At 48.3% G+C, this 16,920-nt stretch overlaps 1 protein-coding gene across 10 annotated transcripts in view; it reads right to left on the bottom strand.

Annotated features, from left to right (window-relative positions):
- Positions 1-2,582: 2,582 nt before the first annotated feature.
- Positions 2,583-16,920, bottom strand: part of LOC104142760 (gametogenetin-binding protein 2) — a 60,120-nt gene continuing 45,782 nt past the window's right edge. For all 10 annotated transcript variants that reach the window (XM_068909647.1, XM_068909643.1, XM_068909650.1 and 7 more), the window contains 6 exons: positions 15,046-15,255; positions 9,309-9,403; positions 8,636-8,765; positions 7,989-8,081; positions 6,808-6,873; positions 2,583-5,718 (listed from right to left, as the gene is read on the bottom strand). In XM_068909647.1, the coding sequence (XP_068765748.1) occupies positions 5,677-5,718; positions 6,808-6,873; positions 7,989-8,081; positions 8,636-8,765; positions 9,309-9,403; positions 15,046-15,255 (636 nt within the window). In that variant the 3' untranslated portion in view covers positions 2,583-5,676. The remainder of the gene's footprint in view (positions 5,719-6,807; positions 6,874-7,988; positions 8,082-8,635; positions 8,766-9,308; positions 9,404-15,045; positions 15,256-16,920) is intronic.

Genomic DNA, 16,920 nt, shown 5'->3' with positions numbered 1-16,920 from the left:
CCAGAGGGACACCAGGCCTGGGGGGACATTTGGCCTGGGGATGGACACAGCAGGTCCTGAAGGACACCAGGCCCAGGGGGACACATCAGGCCTGGGGGGGACACCTGTTCTGGAGGGAGGGGGACACCAGGCCCAGAGGGACACCAGGCCTGGGGGGACATTTGGCCTGGGGATGGACACAGCAGGTCCTGGAGGACACCAGGCCCCAGGGGAACACCAGGCCCCAGGGGGGACACCTGGTCTGGGGGGGGGGGGGGGACACAGCAGGTCCTGAAGGACACCAGGCCCCGGGGGGACACCAGGCCCCAGGGAGACACCTGGCTTGAGGGGGGGACACATCAGCCCCAGGGGGGACACCTGGCCTGGGTGGGGGAACACCAGGCCCAGGAAGACACCTGGCCTGGGGGAGGACACACCAGGCCCAGGGGGACATCAGGCTGGGGGGGACACCTGGCCTGGTGGACACCTGGACACCTGGCTGGCGGGCAGTATCGCAGCCCTGGCGCAGGGACGCGCTCGGGCAAGGCACGCCGGGAGGGACACGCGTGTGTGCACACGCTCGCACACGGTCCTTTGGGGGAACTGGCCAGGCGAAACGGCCCATCCGCCCTGCTCGAGCAGGGCCCTCCTCACCACCGGGACCCCAGCCGCGGCCCCTGGCCGCACGCCAGCCAGTGCCGCCGCTCCCCCAGCAGTAATGGGGAAAAACCCCAAAATCCCAGTCAGCCGCTTCCCAGCTGCACTGCCGGCTGGCTGGCCCTGCACACACTGAGCCGCCTTGCGGCCTCTCCCGTGCGCTGCCGGCATCAACCCCGTTACAGGGGGCCACACCGATTGCATCGTCGAGGCCTTCATCCACCAGAAAACGCGCTGGTTGCTTTTAACCACTTCATTATTGGCATTTTGCAAAGGCCGGTGTGAGGCACAGCATCTGCTGAGCTGCTGCTCCTGTTGCTTCCCCCAAAAATGCTGTATCCTGACCAAGACAGAGGATTGACCCCAGAGCCGCTCATGCGCTCCCCAAGCACGTGCCACCGTCGCGTTCTCTTTGTGGGGGCAGCGCAGAGCGCGCCCCAGCTTCGGGAATTCCTAGGTATAGCCTAGATCTTGCACATATCAAGACCCAGGCGTTGTTTGAACTCCAGTCGCCCCGAGAGCCCAGGGCCCTCCCTGATCCCGTTCCAAGAGGCGCTGCGCGCTCAGGCAGGCTGCAAATCCCACGGACAATGGAAACTGTCCAGATAACAGCTAATCAGCTGGAAATACACATTCTGAGGGCAAAAACCTGGCCTATTTACACACCAGAAACTATAATTGCAACATGCTTTTCTTAGCTTAGCAGATAGAAACTGGCTCCACGTGCATCAGATGAGCCTCAAGCGCTTTCCCAGGGGCCTGACTCGCTGTTAACCTGTAACTTTACACCAGGGCATTGAAGCACAAAATGCCATTCTTCTAATTACATAGTATTTTATATCTGTCTTCTGCTTTCATAAAATGCTAGAAGGAACAGGCAAAGAGGGAATCTGGTTTTCTATGGCTATGGTTTTCTTTCTGGTTTTTGATCCCTCCAGAGCAAAGCTTTTGAGTTTCCTGGGTTTTATTCTGCACGTTTTCCTCACATAGACATGCCTCTTTGGGGACCATGAGGGATAAACTGGCGGCGCAACTCTTCCACAGGACAATCTTCTAAAGTAGAGAGCAAAAGTGTTTCAGTCTTTTTTCGTACTACATTGACAAGTTAGGTGAGGCCTCAAAAATACCATGAAATTGCCTCCCAGAGTTTGAATGGTCACTTTTTCACCTCTTTCTGCACATCCAAAAGCACTTAGATGTTGGGGTTCCCCTCCGCACATGAGAACTGAGAGCAATCACCCGAGATCTGGCAGATAAAATTACACCTCCAGGAATCACGTTAAGATAACCAATGACATGTATTACCTATGGCAGAAGGTAAGCACAAGATATAGGAAATAGCATGCTTTTAATTCTACAAATGCTTTTAATTATTTACAAAACATCCAAAACATCTGCTCCCAATCCACTAAACACATTTGTCAGCCAATTCAGCTGTTCGTTACTCATTCACCAAAACCTCGTATTTTAACAGCAGCAAATCTGCATTCAGGAATGTGCAGCTGCACGTGGACAAGCTGAAAGCTGACTGGGAAATAAAATGCCTTCAATTAACAATAAAAATCTGGCCTGCTTCAAGGCAAGCACAGGAGACTGAAGGAGTTCAATACCCAAGTCCCTGCAGCAGCATTTGTCTCATCTCTGCGCAGTTTAGTCGAGCCCAGCCTTGCCATGTGGCCAGCCTGGGGATTTCAGCGCACCCCTGTGGGGCGCTGCTCCTTTTGAACAGGGACCGTCCAGTCCAGCCTATGCAGGTTATCCATGAGATGACTGGGTGCTGTTCTGCTCCAGAAAGCAGTTAAGGTTTTTCCCATGATGATTTTCCCAAAAATCGCATGTTTCTGTTTAAACACGCCACAAAAGAAAAGTTTAGCTGTAAACAGCAGAAAGGGCGTTAGGTTTTAACACAAAAAGTACTATTTGCAAGAAAAGAACTACAGCATGCCTCTCTTTTTATTCTTTTATTTAACAGTTCACAATTAGAAACTTATTGATAAATTACACAGTTTGCCCTCCTGCTTGGGGTTTTTAATGCCTCAGAATACGTTGCCAACCCTGTCTCATCCCAGGAAGATGGCTCAAACTGCTGGTAGCTTACGCAAGAGACAGAGCGGCCAAGCGAGCATGCCAAGCCCCTCCGCGGGCCATCCTTTGCGTGGGAAAGCAGCCAGAGGGAGGGAGTTAACTGGCAGCAGGAATTATTCCCTGAAAAACACACATTTGAAATGGAAAAATATACTGGATATCATTTCAAGGACAACAGGTTATTTTATAGACTCGCAAAGGTTACAAATGTTGTTGGGGAAAAATCTGGCAGGGCTGCAGGTCAGCCAGGTTGTATTTGCAGGGAGTGACTACCCAGACTGGCCCTGTTTCAAGGCCTTACGTCTTGAGCAATTCTCTCTAAAGCCTCCTTCTACAGAGCAGAAAGATAAAATTGGGTCCCGCCTCAGCCATGTATTTCAACATCTGCTTCACTATGCACACAGTTGTGGCCATCAATTCCAGTGTTTCACCTGTGCTTCCCACACCTTGCTTTTTTTTTTTTTCCTGCTCGTAATTCCTTAATTTCTCAACATTTTTTGGCCTTCAAATCCTAGTTCAGCCACCTTCTCTGGCACCTTCTTTTTAAGAGACGGTGCATACACAGCACAACGTGCCTGCTAAATTTCTATGACAAGCTCCTGCAAAAGAAACCCTGGGGAAAAAACAAAAAAACACAGGGCATTTTCATGTGAAGCCTAGCTGAATATTCCAGGGGTGCTATAAAAGCACATGCAAAAACACAGTCGTGCTTGGACCTTCCCTAGCCAAGTGCCTCTGAGCTGAGCACCACGGTGGCACTGACACCAGTGAGCTTTTCCAGGCGCTCTCCGCTGGGGCGAGGATTGCTGGCTGCGTGCAGACCTAGACTGGCCGCTCCTTGCAGGAGTGGATCTATCTTGATGCCACAGGTAAAAATACAGCCCTGTGCAGAGAGCTCATGCAAAGCTGCTGCCTTGGCAAGGTTGAGGAGGGCAGTGCATTAGAGTAGTGTTAGACTTAGCCCCAGGGCAGGAATTTCACTCACAGTGAATTAAAAGGTCAAATCCAGAGACAAAGCTGTGAGGACTTGCCAGCAGGAACTGGCTGAGAGACGAGGAACAGAGAGAAAACACCATGAGCATGTATTTATAAAGAAACAAAAAAGGGAGGGGCAAATTAGTTTTGTTTTACTATTACGAAGGAATGTTTTACCAGCTTTCTCCTTGTATCCTTCTACAGTTGCTCACCTTTGGCACAAGGAATTCTACGTATCACAAGATTTAATTAATAATAATACTTCATAACAACACTCAGCACTTACATAGCGCTTTTCATAGTCAAAGTGCTTTACAAACAACAGCTTGTGAGTCCTCACAACACCCCTGTGAGGTAGGTAAGTATTATTATCCCCATTTTACAGATGGGGAAACTGAGGCAGAGAGGTAAAGTAACTTGCCCAAGGCTACATAGGGAGTTGAAACTCATGACATAAGTGGCCCAATTCTGCTTTCCCCTATAGTAGCGTACCACAGATGGACTCCCATAAAGCTATACTGGTAGAAGCAGAATGGTCAAAATCAGTTTTCTCTGGCTCCCAGTCTTCCACTCAGATCAACTGACGATACCTGCTCCACCTAAAACAACAACTCCACTTTCAGAAACGCTACAGAAAATTCATAGCACAGCAGGAGCGAGTCTGAAGTCTTAAGGCAAGGTGTACATTAACAGCTCCACAGCTCCATATCAAGTTGGACTCCCCGCAGAGGCGTCATTTGCCACGCTATAGGAGTCCAAATACAACAGCTCAAACGGTCTCTCAGCTGTGCCCGTATCAGCTATGGGGCTTGTTCTCTTCTCCTTTGAGTTAGAGTAAATCCAGAGCAAATCAATGGGGCTGCAACAGCGCAAGACTAGTATGAGATCTGAACCAGACCTTTTACCTGCTGCTTTGTAGGCAAATAGCCCTACTAACATCTGTTCATTTTGGACAGTTTAGGCATGGTTCATTTCACTCGCTCTCTCTTTCACTCTCTCTCTCTCTGTCTCTCTCCGAGTTTTTCTCTCTCATATAAACAAACTTTCAATATTTCCAACTCCTTAGTCACCAGCATTTAAACAGCACCATACATCTTTCTAAGACTGATCAATATTTCCAAAAAAGTGTCAATGCATGCAAATATCAAACGTACAAAAACATCAAGAGTGCTGGGACATGACACCAAGGATAGAGGTGACTACAAGACAGCACACAATGTTTATTAAAAATACCAGACAGCTCACTCATACTCTAACTATGCCACTTAAATGATCATTCTCTAACCTGCAGAAATACAGGCACTTACTCCTCCAACTATCTACCTACCTACCTAGAAAGAAACAGAAATAGCAAGCGCACACATTTATACTTCCTGAAACTTGGCAGGCACTATTCAAGTGAATGGGAAAGGAGAGTTTGGTGGGTGGGAGGAGTATGCATACCTGTTTTAGGACAGTGGGGTATGAGAGAAGTAGAAAATATCATGTGCATAATTACCAAATAAGCATCAAACTGGTGGAAAGAAACCCTCAGATTAGATGGATTCATGTATGGCATCCACTAAAAACCTCAAAGCATAAGCACACTGAAGCTGGCAAACAGCTGGTGCCACTTCACCTGTGTCCAACCACAGCATCAGCAAGTAAGATCAAACAAACCTCAAAAAGAAAGCAAAAGGAAGAATAAACCAGCCTGGAGACGACAATCTTCCACAAACCCACTTCCCTGCATTATTTTCAAACACATTTTACTCTTAAGCAATTTCAGAGAGGAGTAGGGGAGAAAGATACCCGCTACTATTTTTTTAAACTGGCTCAGCACCAGCACCAGCTCAGAGAGAGGGAGAGAAAAAATAAATTCTTCAAACATGATCCTTGGTACTCAATTAAAACGTTGCTAGCCAGCTGACAAAACCCTAAATTGTCAGAGGGTTCGAAGTGGAGTGGATACACAGTGGTGCTCACGTTCTTCTTCCTTTGCTATGATATCTGCTCCGTGGGCCTCATCTGAATATCTCCAATCTAGAAGAGACCAATGCATGATTTTACTGGAGCAATGAAGTACATTGTAAATCCTACACCAGGTGCTTACATGCTGCACCATTACAGTAGTGAGCTGCACACAAAGAGTTCCTGTGACTAGAAACGAGCTCCTTAAACTGAGCCATTAGACAGAAATGAAGGTAAGTGCGACTGTTCAGTCTTTAGCGGAAAGGATAAAAGCACAACTACGCGCAGAGAAAGAAAGCAGTGCAAGATGACATTGGTTATAAGCTCTCCTGGTTCAAGGCTTAAGTTTGCTCCTGCTCATAGAGGGTCAAGCAGAAGCATTGCTTGTGAGCGTATTTCTCCGTATCAGCCGATAGCAGGATTTTTCATCATCCTTCTTTCATAGCAAGGAGGCCAGCTACTGTCAGAGCCAGGACACAAGAGGCAATGAGCTACGTCCTGCTCTGAAGGAGCAGCGTTCCTGCGAAGAGGTTGCCAAACATTTCATGGCCAAAGTCTGCTTTTGCAGCAAGGACTTTTATGTGGGGCCCCAGCCCATATCCTAAACTTTGAGACTGTTCCTGCCTCCTCCTGGTTCCAGCTCAGCAAAGTTGGCCACTTATTTTTTGTTTTACAGGAGGGAAGTCCCTCTGGCAGCACGAGCAGCTTGCGCTGCCCTGGAGGAAGTGCACAGCACTAGGCAGGATCAGGCCCAAAACTTTATTTGGCAAGTGGCAGAACGTAATTCAGCTGCAAGAAAGTCAGCAAGTCTCAGACAGCACCATGCAAAAGGGCAAAATGTGCTCACATCCCTCCCGCAAAATGTGCTCACATCCCTCCCGCAAAATGTGCTCACATCCCTCCCGTTCCCCCCTGCTGTGCACAGTCCTCCTCTGCGGTTAGAGCAGCCTTTGCTGGATACGCAGACCATGAGCAGCATTGTCCCAAAGCTGCCATTAAGGGAAGTGTAAGCAAACATGATCACTGCTAATCCCTGGTCCCGGCCTCTCTAAGCACACAGCTGATACAGCACTGCAACGGTGATTAACAAATGTCAGGACAGCAGCTACCCTTTTTCTCCTTCAGCTACCCACAGAGTCGACCCCTTCAACTGCAGCTTACCTGTACATGAGGTGGGGCACTGAGGACATATATGACAGCATTAGCCATATCTTCAGCTTTGAGACACTGGAAAGATAGGACAGAGATCGTCTCAGTCAAAGGACACCTCAGGAATTATTAACCATAAGATCACTCCTTTCCTAACCATCAATAGCAAGTTGCAACAGTCTCACTGAGGCATTTCAAGAAAAGATGAAAGCGAGCAGGAAAAAAAACAGCCTATTAAAAATTTAACAAAGATGTCTGGTGATGATATTTCTGCATTTGCTGTTCGTATTATTGTAAAACGCTTTGAGGTGCCTAAGATCCCCCGGGGGTGGGCAGCAGAAATAGAGAGATGGAGATGGGACCCCTCTTCGAGAGCCTGCAATATACATTAGACCAGACAAATGAAGAAAGACAGAGGCACAACGGAAAGCAGCAAGGCTTGCCAGGCACATCAGGGAAGAGCACAGAACAAAACCCATGTCTTCTCCTGCCATTCACTAAATCCAACACCCTCTCTGTGAAAGGGCTTTCTGGAAGTCAGAAATCACCCCTCCAAGAGACAGCTAGGAAATGCTTTTGGTTACTTCTCAGTCAGTGGAGATGACCACAATTAGATCAGGCTAAGAAGATGTGCACAGGATCAGTTGTTTGGCAGAGAACAGGGGGCACCATGAAGATGGGAACAGCAAAAGAGCTGTTCCGGCTCCCAACCTGGCTAGGCATGTTGGGAAACTACCAGCCCAAGTCAAACATTGCCATCCTTATCAAATGGTACCAGGCAAGCATGAGAAGTCCCATGCTAGCCACTTGCAGGACAACATGCTCTCAGCATTCCTCTCAACCACTCTTGTGTAGGTATGTCTTCTCTTCAAGAAAGAAGAGGCCACAGCCTGCAAAACGTCAAAGCTGACTGATAAATTTACAGGAAAATCTAGATGTAAGGAAAGATATAGGGAGTGGGAAACTGCCCCGATTACAAATCTACATAGTGTGTAAATATCAGTGCAAAATGTGAGGTTTGAGCCTATGGGTCCAATTCCGCTGAAGTGCTGAGACTTTCCGAGGATACTGACTGTATTCTGGAAGGTAGTCAGCACTCTGCAGAACTGGCTCCTTGCATGATTAACCAGGAGAGGCATCATTTGACTATTATCAGAGCCATTTCCCTCCGTTTCCATTTCTCCATGTCCTACCCGAATGCTCTCGTAGGTGGCAGCAGCTCTTTCTGGGTCATTATCATGAAGTTTAAAAGCAAATCCTGTTTCCACCAGTCCTGGAGATATGCACTGGAAAAGAGCAGAGCACATCCTAATAGGATTTGTAATTCCTCTTCAGGAAAACAATTAAAAAGATGAGAAAAAACTTCTTAGCACTGCAAAAGCCAGAAGACCACCCCTTTTACTATTGTCCCTCTCCTCCTGCCCTTTTTCCTAGGGGAATAGTTTAAGAGATCAGATACTGCCTTAATGATTGCTGTGAGGGTATCTCTGGAGAACCACTGATGGGTCTTCTTTCCTCTTCATGCCACAAAGGGATGGATAAGCAGAGAAAATGACAGAAAAGCTCACAATATGGATTAACTGCTGGACACGTCACTTCTGAGATGCAAGGTCTGAATGAGAGCGAACAGCCTCAGCTGACTGCTTCCCTCTGCTGTCACGAGTCCCCCTCACTCCCCAGCACGACTCCCACTTTGCGCACCCCAAAAAGTTTATTCTCTGACATAGCCGATTGCTGCTGCCTTGACCACTTCCCAAAGGAAAACCTTTGCCCAGTAAAGCATGCCCGCTTTCTACCATCCATGAAAGTGGCAGAGAAGAGGAAATCCCTCAGTACTTACTGTAGCTCGTATATGAGTCTTTGCTTCTCTGAGTTCTTGTCTGAGTCCCTCCGTAAGCGCTGTAACCGCGTACTTGGTGGCACTGTAAAAATGCACCACTGACTGTGGCACGACACTGTGACCATTCATGCTGAGGAGAGAGAGCAGAAAGGAAAGTGCTGAGAGCAGGGAGCCAAGTGAAGTCCTAGGAAAGACCCAGCAGGATATTCAAAAAGTTTAATTATTGCCACTGTAACAAACACAAAGAGAGAAAGAGATGCTGACATGGATGGCTGCATGAGGAACTCCCTTCTCCCACACCCCTCTGTGGGCTATGGGATGCCCTGACAGGGCTGAGCTCTGGGCAGAGCACATGTAGCTGCTGGGGAACTGGCAATGGGGAGGTGCACATAGAAGAGGCTCCTCTCAAGGCAGTTGCTTTCTGGAGCTGGCCAAGAAGTTTCAAACTTCAACCATCACAAATGATTTCCATTATGCTTTTCTCCTGAGTTGGGTCTTTGTTGTGCTTGCACCAGCAGAGGAAAAGAAAAAGTTTTGAAAATCTGAACCATCACAAACCTTGAAAAATCCCTCTCTGGACACATCAGCCCACTCTGAAAGGTCAAAGCTCCCATCGGAAATCCTCTTGGCGGGGGAGCCCACGTGGCTGATCCCATACACCGCTCCCACATACCTGTTAATGTTAATAATATGCCCATCGTCAATATTTCTCTCTTTCATGGACTGATAGGCCTCTCGGGTGCAGATGCTTACAGCCATCACATTGACCTGAGGGAAGAAAAGAGAGGAAACTAAGAGCAGCAGCTCTGCCCAGCACCTTTTTATTTGCCCTCCATGCTCCCGAAGGCACTGACGTGGGTCACAGATCACAGCGTAAACATCGTGCAGCAGTGATGGCTTGACCAGCCTGGGAGGATGCTGCACAAACCATGGCCACCTTGAACCAAGGTGAGTTAGGACACGGCAGGGCAGAGACCTAGCCTTCCTGCCGCGCTCACAGCGGAGCCATACATAGGAGGGCAAAACTGCTCTTGGCAGAGCATAAGACCAGACACATGGCAATTCCTGTTAACACCGACAGAGGGAAACGCACATACACACACTGCATTCGCTGCAACTAACCTCAGGGCTGCAACAACAAGCAGTTTGGGCAGGGGACGCATAGAGGACCAATTCTGTGAGATAGGCCATAGCCTCTGCCAGAAACACATGGATTTAATTGTTTCACAGGTAAACCTGAGGGCCAAGTCAACGTTAAGGGAGAACAAATCTACTCCCCCACGGTCAGCACTCTGTCCAGGAGACAAAGTTGTTGTTTTGTACAGCACAGAGCACACTGGAGTTTGGGCAGCTGATGGGATGCTAATTGCAGGTAATAAGGTCAGATAGTTAATGAGGAAACCCCCAGATACTGCTTGTCAGAGGGCCAGGCACTCAGGGGTGCTGCAAACCACAAGAGATTCCTGTGCACGAGTGAAGCCAAATTTACACCACACCATGGAAAGGGTCAGTGTAAGCAATCCTAGAAGACATGAAAGCCACAAATCGGGCACGCTAACTGCTGACGTTTTGCTTAGTCCTAGTTGGGTAAGCTAAGAAAGGAAGGACAAGATAACACATCTGGTCCTTCAGCACAGGATCCAGAGCTCTCCAGGCTCTTGCTCTTTGGACTAGCACGACGGTTCAGTTAAGCTCAGTTGTATCACCTCTGCAACGTGCCAGCTTTAACAAGCAAATGCCCTGACTGTTTGCTTGCCATAAAACACAGACTCAACGTCTCCAGGAAGACAGAGGTATGGAAATTCCCCTGGCTGGCATATGATAGTACAAAGCACCAACAGGTACATGCGAGATTGATCAGCCCAGTAATTTGTAAGCCATCTCAGCAGCAGTGTTAATTGCTCAGATTGATAACGTTTTAGATTTTTAAAAGCGGTTGAAAGGTAGAAAATATTTGCTAAAGCCCTCTAGAAAGGATGTGACAACTTCAAGGCAGGACACACTGGCGGGTCACAACTGATGGTAAGTCACTTTGTTAACAATATCAGCAGGCCAGACAAGTCTAGAAAACCTGCTGTGAACTAAATAGCCAGCAAGAACTACATTTCTGATGAATCAGAGATCAGTTGTAACTAGATATGGGAGGAGCACTGGGAACAATGCAGTGTGGACAGCAAACGTAAGGATACGTGAGAGGGCTGACAACCATTTATGTGAAACTTATAAACAGAAATGAGACAGACTAACTAGAACTCGCTAAAAAAAAAAAAAAAAAGGACATGCAGCCACAGTGGAGGAACATTAGTTTGGAGAGTAGAAATCAAAATCCACCCCCTTCCTCCTTTTAGAGACGTACTTACTGAGCAGACACTCAAAGGATGAGTGGGGTCAGGGAAGGGATGTTCCAGGCCCGGCTTTTGTCTCAGTCATTATGTCTTATTCTTCGCCATAGGCCATGCCTATCGGTTTTTGTCTTAGCAGTAGATAAGTAGCATGCTTATCTGATCTTATGTTAACATGAAGTACCCAGGCAGTACAATAAGTATAGTCATAATCCCCATCCAAGTGCACTTTGGTTGAGTGCAGTCACTGCCGGCTATCTCAGCCACTGTACCTGGAGCCATGGAGATAAATTCCCCAGCACCAGGTTGAAGATTTACCTCGCCTGTGCAGGGCAAAAAGGTAGGAGACATTTCAGAAGTTGCACAGCGCAACCACTTTGGCACTGGAACAAAACCCAGACCAGGCAAAGTGCTTCAAATCTTTTGGATTTCACAGCAACAAGGTGAAGGAAAGCGGGAGTAACCTGCTCCAGTCCCATACAACAGCCAAGTGAGGAACCAGTCCTTTCAGATACAGATCTTGGCCATTGTTAGTACGAAGAGCCATCATGGCCAGCAACACCTCCGCTTTGCTCCCTGCCTCAAGAAGTGCTCAATCCACAAGGCACCGTGTCTTCGGGGCAGAGTCGTTCCCAGGCTCTATGCCATCTCCGCAGACCACTAGAGGGTAACATCAACCTAAAGCTGTGACCAAGGCCCAGCTCCAATGCTGTGATTCATGCTGAGCAATGCCTCCTTGTGTGGGTAGAGCGACAACATTTTGACAACTTCTGGCAGAGCAAGATACTAACCAAGAGCCATGTGAGCAAGCCCAGAGCCCATACAATAAGCCCGCCTGGCACAACAAAACCACCATGTGGAAGGCAGCAGACCTGGGATCAACTCAGTCTTTTCCTGATAGCACCCACAGGATTTTGGAACTCTGATCCCATTTCAAAATGTGACTCAGGCCACTTAGGAGCCTAAAAACTTGCCTGGAAAATGAGCAAGTCTTAGGGTGACATCACTTCTAGAAAAAATCTAAAGGTCACTCTTACAAATCTCCATGCAAGATGTTTTTCAGGTCTTGTTTCTATTTTGAGTACAAAAGGTTCAAAGGTCCTTTAGCAAAGATGGCCAACACATCTGCGCTGTACATTTGCACAGCATGTTGCACAATACAGCAGGTCTGTGACTGTGTACGTGTGCAATAGGAATAAGTCACATTTTCGAGTAATTTATAAGTTTTATTTGCCAGGTTGAGAGAACAAAGGAACCTTTTTGTGGAAGTACTAAGCATTTCACTTCCCTGAAACAGGCTTTTCTAAGGCATCACAATGAGTATCCCAACTTCCAAGCATGCATAAAAATTCAGGTTACAGAAAACACATCTCTTCTTGATTTTAGACACCATCTGTGCAAAAAGCCTCACTGGCCAATGAATAATGCTGAGAAAAATCAAACCTAGTTACCCTCTACAACTGGGAGGGGATGGGTACCACAGTCCTTTGCACCTAGAATGGAGCAAATCGAAAGTTCACCTCAAATTCCTGGCTTTAAAGGTCAGTAGGTAAAACGTGAAGGAGCTGTGGATCCCAGAGCCCGAAAGCAGTGTGTAACACAGCACCCAGCCCTGGCTACACCCGTGCGAGTCAGGGGTGGCTGGAGGACTTTGCTCTAGCCACATGCCAAGCACAGCCTAGCACACGGGTGGATAGAAACTGGGGATTTGCTGGCTGGCAGCCCAGCTCAGCACTGTCAGAAAGCAACAGAGACACAAGTCCGAACCTGAGACTTCTGCAGCCCAGGGAAAATAAGCACCTACAGATTCCCCCTTGGGAATAAAAAGATCAGATGATAAGGATCTGAAACATTAAAAAAAAAAAGAAAAGAAAAAAGAGGAATAAGTGTTTTAATAAGTAAATGATAACACTACTTCAAATGCTAGGTGTACAGCAAGAGGTTTTACAGAACGTGTATACTGAGAGGGGAGCCTGGAAGAAGACAGACCGCCTCAAAGCTCATAAAAAATGCATGGAAACAAAAATCAATTTACCAAAAAGAAAAAATGCCTTTAATTTAAAGCCCTAAATGCCTTCTAAATCAATAGATCAATGGCTGTTTAGAAATTTTCCCTGTCTTGCAGCCCGGAAGTACACTGAAACACCCCAGCTGCATCTCAAAACAAACAGTGCTACTCACTAACACCTTCCTTTAACAGGCCTTTGGAAGAAGCCTTCCCTGCTCCTGTTCAGCTCTGCAAAACCCAGCAGCAACCTCCCCCAGCCTGACCCTCGGAAAGCTTCAGAGCATGCAGAAGAAACAGTCCTGGCGAGTGTTTCCCCGGGGCTGGCGAGCCACGGCAAGGAGAGCTGTCAGCGCAGATCCTCCCAAACCCTGCTGTCAGGCCAGCAGCCACACAGCCACAGTAAGCTTGAAGAGCAAGATTTCCAAGCGGGGAGGTCGCAGCAATGACAGCGACCAAGACAAGGAGTTTACAAGGCAACACGCAGTGCAGACTCGCGGCAAGATGATGCTGAGAAGCATCCTGCTTTACACCAGCTCTGTCTCGGCAATGCCTCACTATTTTCTTTAAAGCCTCCACGGCAACTGGGGTTGCAGAGACACATCTGTGCAGTGACCCAGGCTGGGCAACCCGCAAAAGCATGGGTGGGCAGACAGAGACAAGCAGAGCTTGACCTGGCTGCAGTCACAACAGTGAGCAAAGCCACTGAAACGCTAAAAAGCACTTAATTAGCCAGGATAAGGCGGCTCTCACCTTGACAGCAGGAGTCTGCAGCCTCAGTGCACTTGTGCCTCCCTGTTTTACTTTACACAGCCTCCAAACAGCTGCTGGATAGACAGCCATCGGCTGCCAGATCCAGGCTGACCCCTTCGTCATTCGAGCAGACCCTGAGCCTGCTATCCATGGAGAAGGGCTACAGGGTCACGGCAAAAGATGGAGAAGTCCCAAAAAGACACGTCTCAGCCCAGCAACACCGAGGTGGGAACACCGCTTGTAAATGGCATGATCCATTCACACACTTCTGGTGTGGCATACGAAATTGGCTCATCCACATGCAGCTCTAACCAGATTGCGGGCAGAAAATGAAGATATAAAAACAAAAACATTACAGCTTCTTAAGTGAAAAAGGATCTGCCTGTTTTACAATCCACTGCTATAACTGCTTAACAGGATTAGGCACAAATACCAGTGCTTGGCATTTAATTTCCTATTTTATTTAAGGAAAAAATGAGGCTCCTTACCTTTTAGAAAGCCACTGCATGAAATGAAAAACACTACTGAAAGTAATACACATTTTCATACCCCAAGGTTAAGGCACGTGGCTCAGCAGCGTGTGATGGCTGTTCAGTTCTCAAGGGAAAGACGGGGGAGAGCTGATAAAAATTCCAGTCCTCATTTGAGGGGCAACAAACCTGGGCCTTGCCAGAGCCAAGTGGAAGCAGGTCCTCAGCTCTGCTCATGTGAAATAAACAGATGGGCACAACAGTGTTGGGGGCTAGGAGAAAGACAGGCTCTTGCGCACCCACGCTGGGCTTCCTGGGGACACCGCAATGCCTCACGGGCAGTGCAAAGCCCTCCCTGGGTGGCAGACAAGGTACAACATAGCTCTCCATCAGGTTCCCGAGTCCAGCTCCTCCGGCTAGCACAGCTACAGGGTAGTGAATCACAGGACACACAAAACCTCTCTGGTGACAAACAGTTCCTTACGTTTTAGTCCTCAGGCTTATTTTGACTGTGGTCCACTGTTAACACAAAAATCAAGCAGTCAAATACTGCAAACCCCAGGAACACAACCACCTATGTTTTAAAATCTATGTAATACAGGAAAGCTGAGCATAATTTAGGCAAATAGGAAGCCAATGGGAAGGCTCTCCCTGATCTGAGCATTTCCAGCATTCAGATTGATCAAAAAACAAAGAAGAAAATTTGAGAAAAACATTTTCCAAGCCCCTCAAGCCAGTTTCTGCAGGTGGCTGTAATTCAGGAAACCCAGCAGCAAAAAGCCTGGCCATTGCGGAGACCTTTGCCAGTGCAGTTCCCACTCTCCCAGGAGCACTACTCACATCTATCATTGTCCGCCAGCCCTCCGTCTTCCCCGAGAGCAGGGGCTCTGGGCGAGCCAGCCCCGCGTTGTTGATGCACACGTCAACCCCCTGATGAAGAGTCTTGATAGCGGAGAACATCGACAAGATCTCCTCTTCATTGGAGAGGTCACACTTGTATGGGATGAGGGTCCCAGGATAGCCAGCGCTCTGGCATTCGGCTGCCAATTTCTGGGGAAGAGAAGAAGGAAGATGACAGCCATCAGCATCCTCTCCTCACGGACAGGTCTATGAGACTGTGCTTTTTATTATTCCTGCTTGCAATCATCGCAATTGTGGATTTGGAGGAGAGCAACACTAAAGGACTGCAAACAATACCAAGGCCCAACGTTCGTGCCAGGCCTCATCCAAGCACAGCCGGAGGCAGCTAGTCACTAGCCCAAAAGGTGAAGGAAAGGGAACAACTTACCCCACCACCTATGGTGGCTGCAAAGCTGGACACAAAGTGAGCTCAGTGCTCTGACCACCACTCCTACAAAGTTCAACGCTAGCCCGCCCTCGGCCTTTGCTGAAAACAGATTCCCCAGCTGCACCGCGTCTGCGGGGAAAAACTCACTGAGACCCTCCCCAGGCCTGTTGTCTCAGCATACCGAGGCACATGATATTAGGAGACATGTCCTGAGGTCCCACGCTGCTGTCTCAGGTTGCATTTACTTTGCAAACCTAGCTAATTTAGACTGCAAGGCAACCACCCTTGGGGTGTCTTCCTGAAGGACTCCTGTGTTTGCAAAGCTGCCGCGCACAACGGGGGCAAGGGTGCAGCCCAGCAGCATGCCTGCCACCAGAGTCTTCCGCGGTGCTGGGGTGCTGCAGAGGAACACAACCATCCGAGAGCGACTTCTTCACCAGCAACCCAGCCCCAGCCACCCAACACATTGTTTGGTACGGGCACAAAATGCACAGTCCTGCTCAAGCCCTTCTCTTCCCAAGTGATAAATGCATCAATGGCGCTTTTGTTTTCCATCGCTGCAGAGGTAAGTGATCTAACACCACCGCCAAGAAAAGGGAGAAAAACCAGGTCTGACAGGGAGCAGGTCCTGGTTAAAGCAGTGTGCAAGTGAAATGGGACAGCAGGACGGCTGCCAGGAGCAGACACCCTCACAGTAACCCATCGCTCAGGGTTCACTAAGGATTCACTGATCAGGGTAAAGCAACAAACATATTCACTGTCAAAGCATACACAACCACTGTCATCGACACAGGAAAAGCGAACAGGGCAGAGTTTTTCCTCTTTCACAGAAAGCCCACTTAAATACCTTTGTGCTGGGTGGTCGGTGCAGATCTGAACAGTTATAAATGAGCAAAGCCAGATGCTGACTGGGGCACATTTTATAGCAGTCTTTTCTTGCCTCTTAGGGTTGCTTCCCCCCTGCATTAAAAGGCAAAACTTCATAAAGCAACAGCAACACATTCTGGGAACCACAGAAGCCTGTGTTTGCTCATTTTTCAGCATAAACACTTCAAAGAGAAACACCATTCACTCCAGTATTCATCTCTGTAGCGGGAGCCAAGCCTTCCCAAGCAATGTAAATCATGGACCCTTTCCAAGCAACAGCTTCATCCTCACGCAGGCAAGAGGGGATCAAGCTCCTCACTGTTTGATCCTCCCTCTGGGCATGTGAGGAAGGAAACTTCTCGAGACAGTGGTAACATCAGCCCCAACTTCCCCAGGGCCGGTTTTACCTGATGTCACTAGAGCAAGAGAAGCTTTCCAGCCCGCCACCTCTATGCTGCCATGCCCAGCTCCCTGGTGTTTGCTCTTGGGAAGCCACTGCAAAGCAGCTGTGCTTTGGGGACCTCCCCAATGGGACCTCCGTCAGCTCCTGCTCCTGTGCT

Source organism: Struthio camelus, chromosome 16, assembly GCF_040807025.1.
Source record: "Struthio camelus isolate bStrCam1 chromosome 16, bStrCam1.hap1, whole genome shotgun sequence".
NCBI classification, from domain to species: domain Eukaryota; kingdom Metazoa; phylum Chordata; class Aves; order Struthioniformes; family Struthionidae; genus Struthio; species Struthio camelus.
This window is presented reverse-complemented; position numbering and strand designations above follow the sequence as displayed.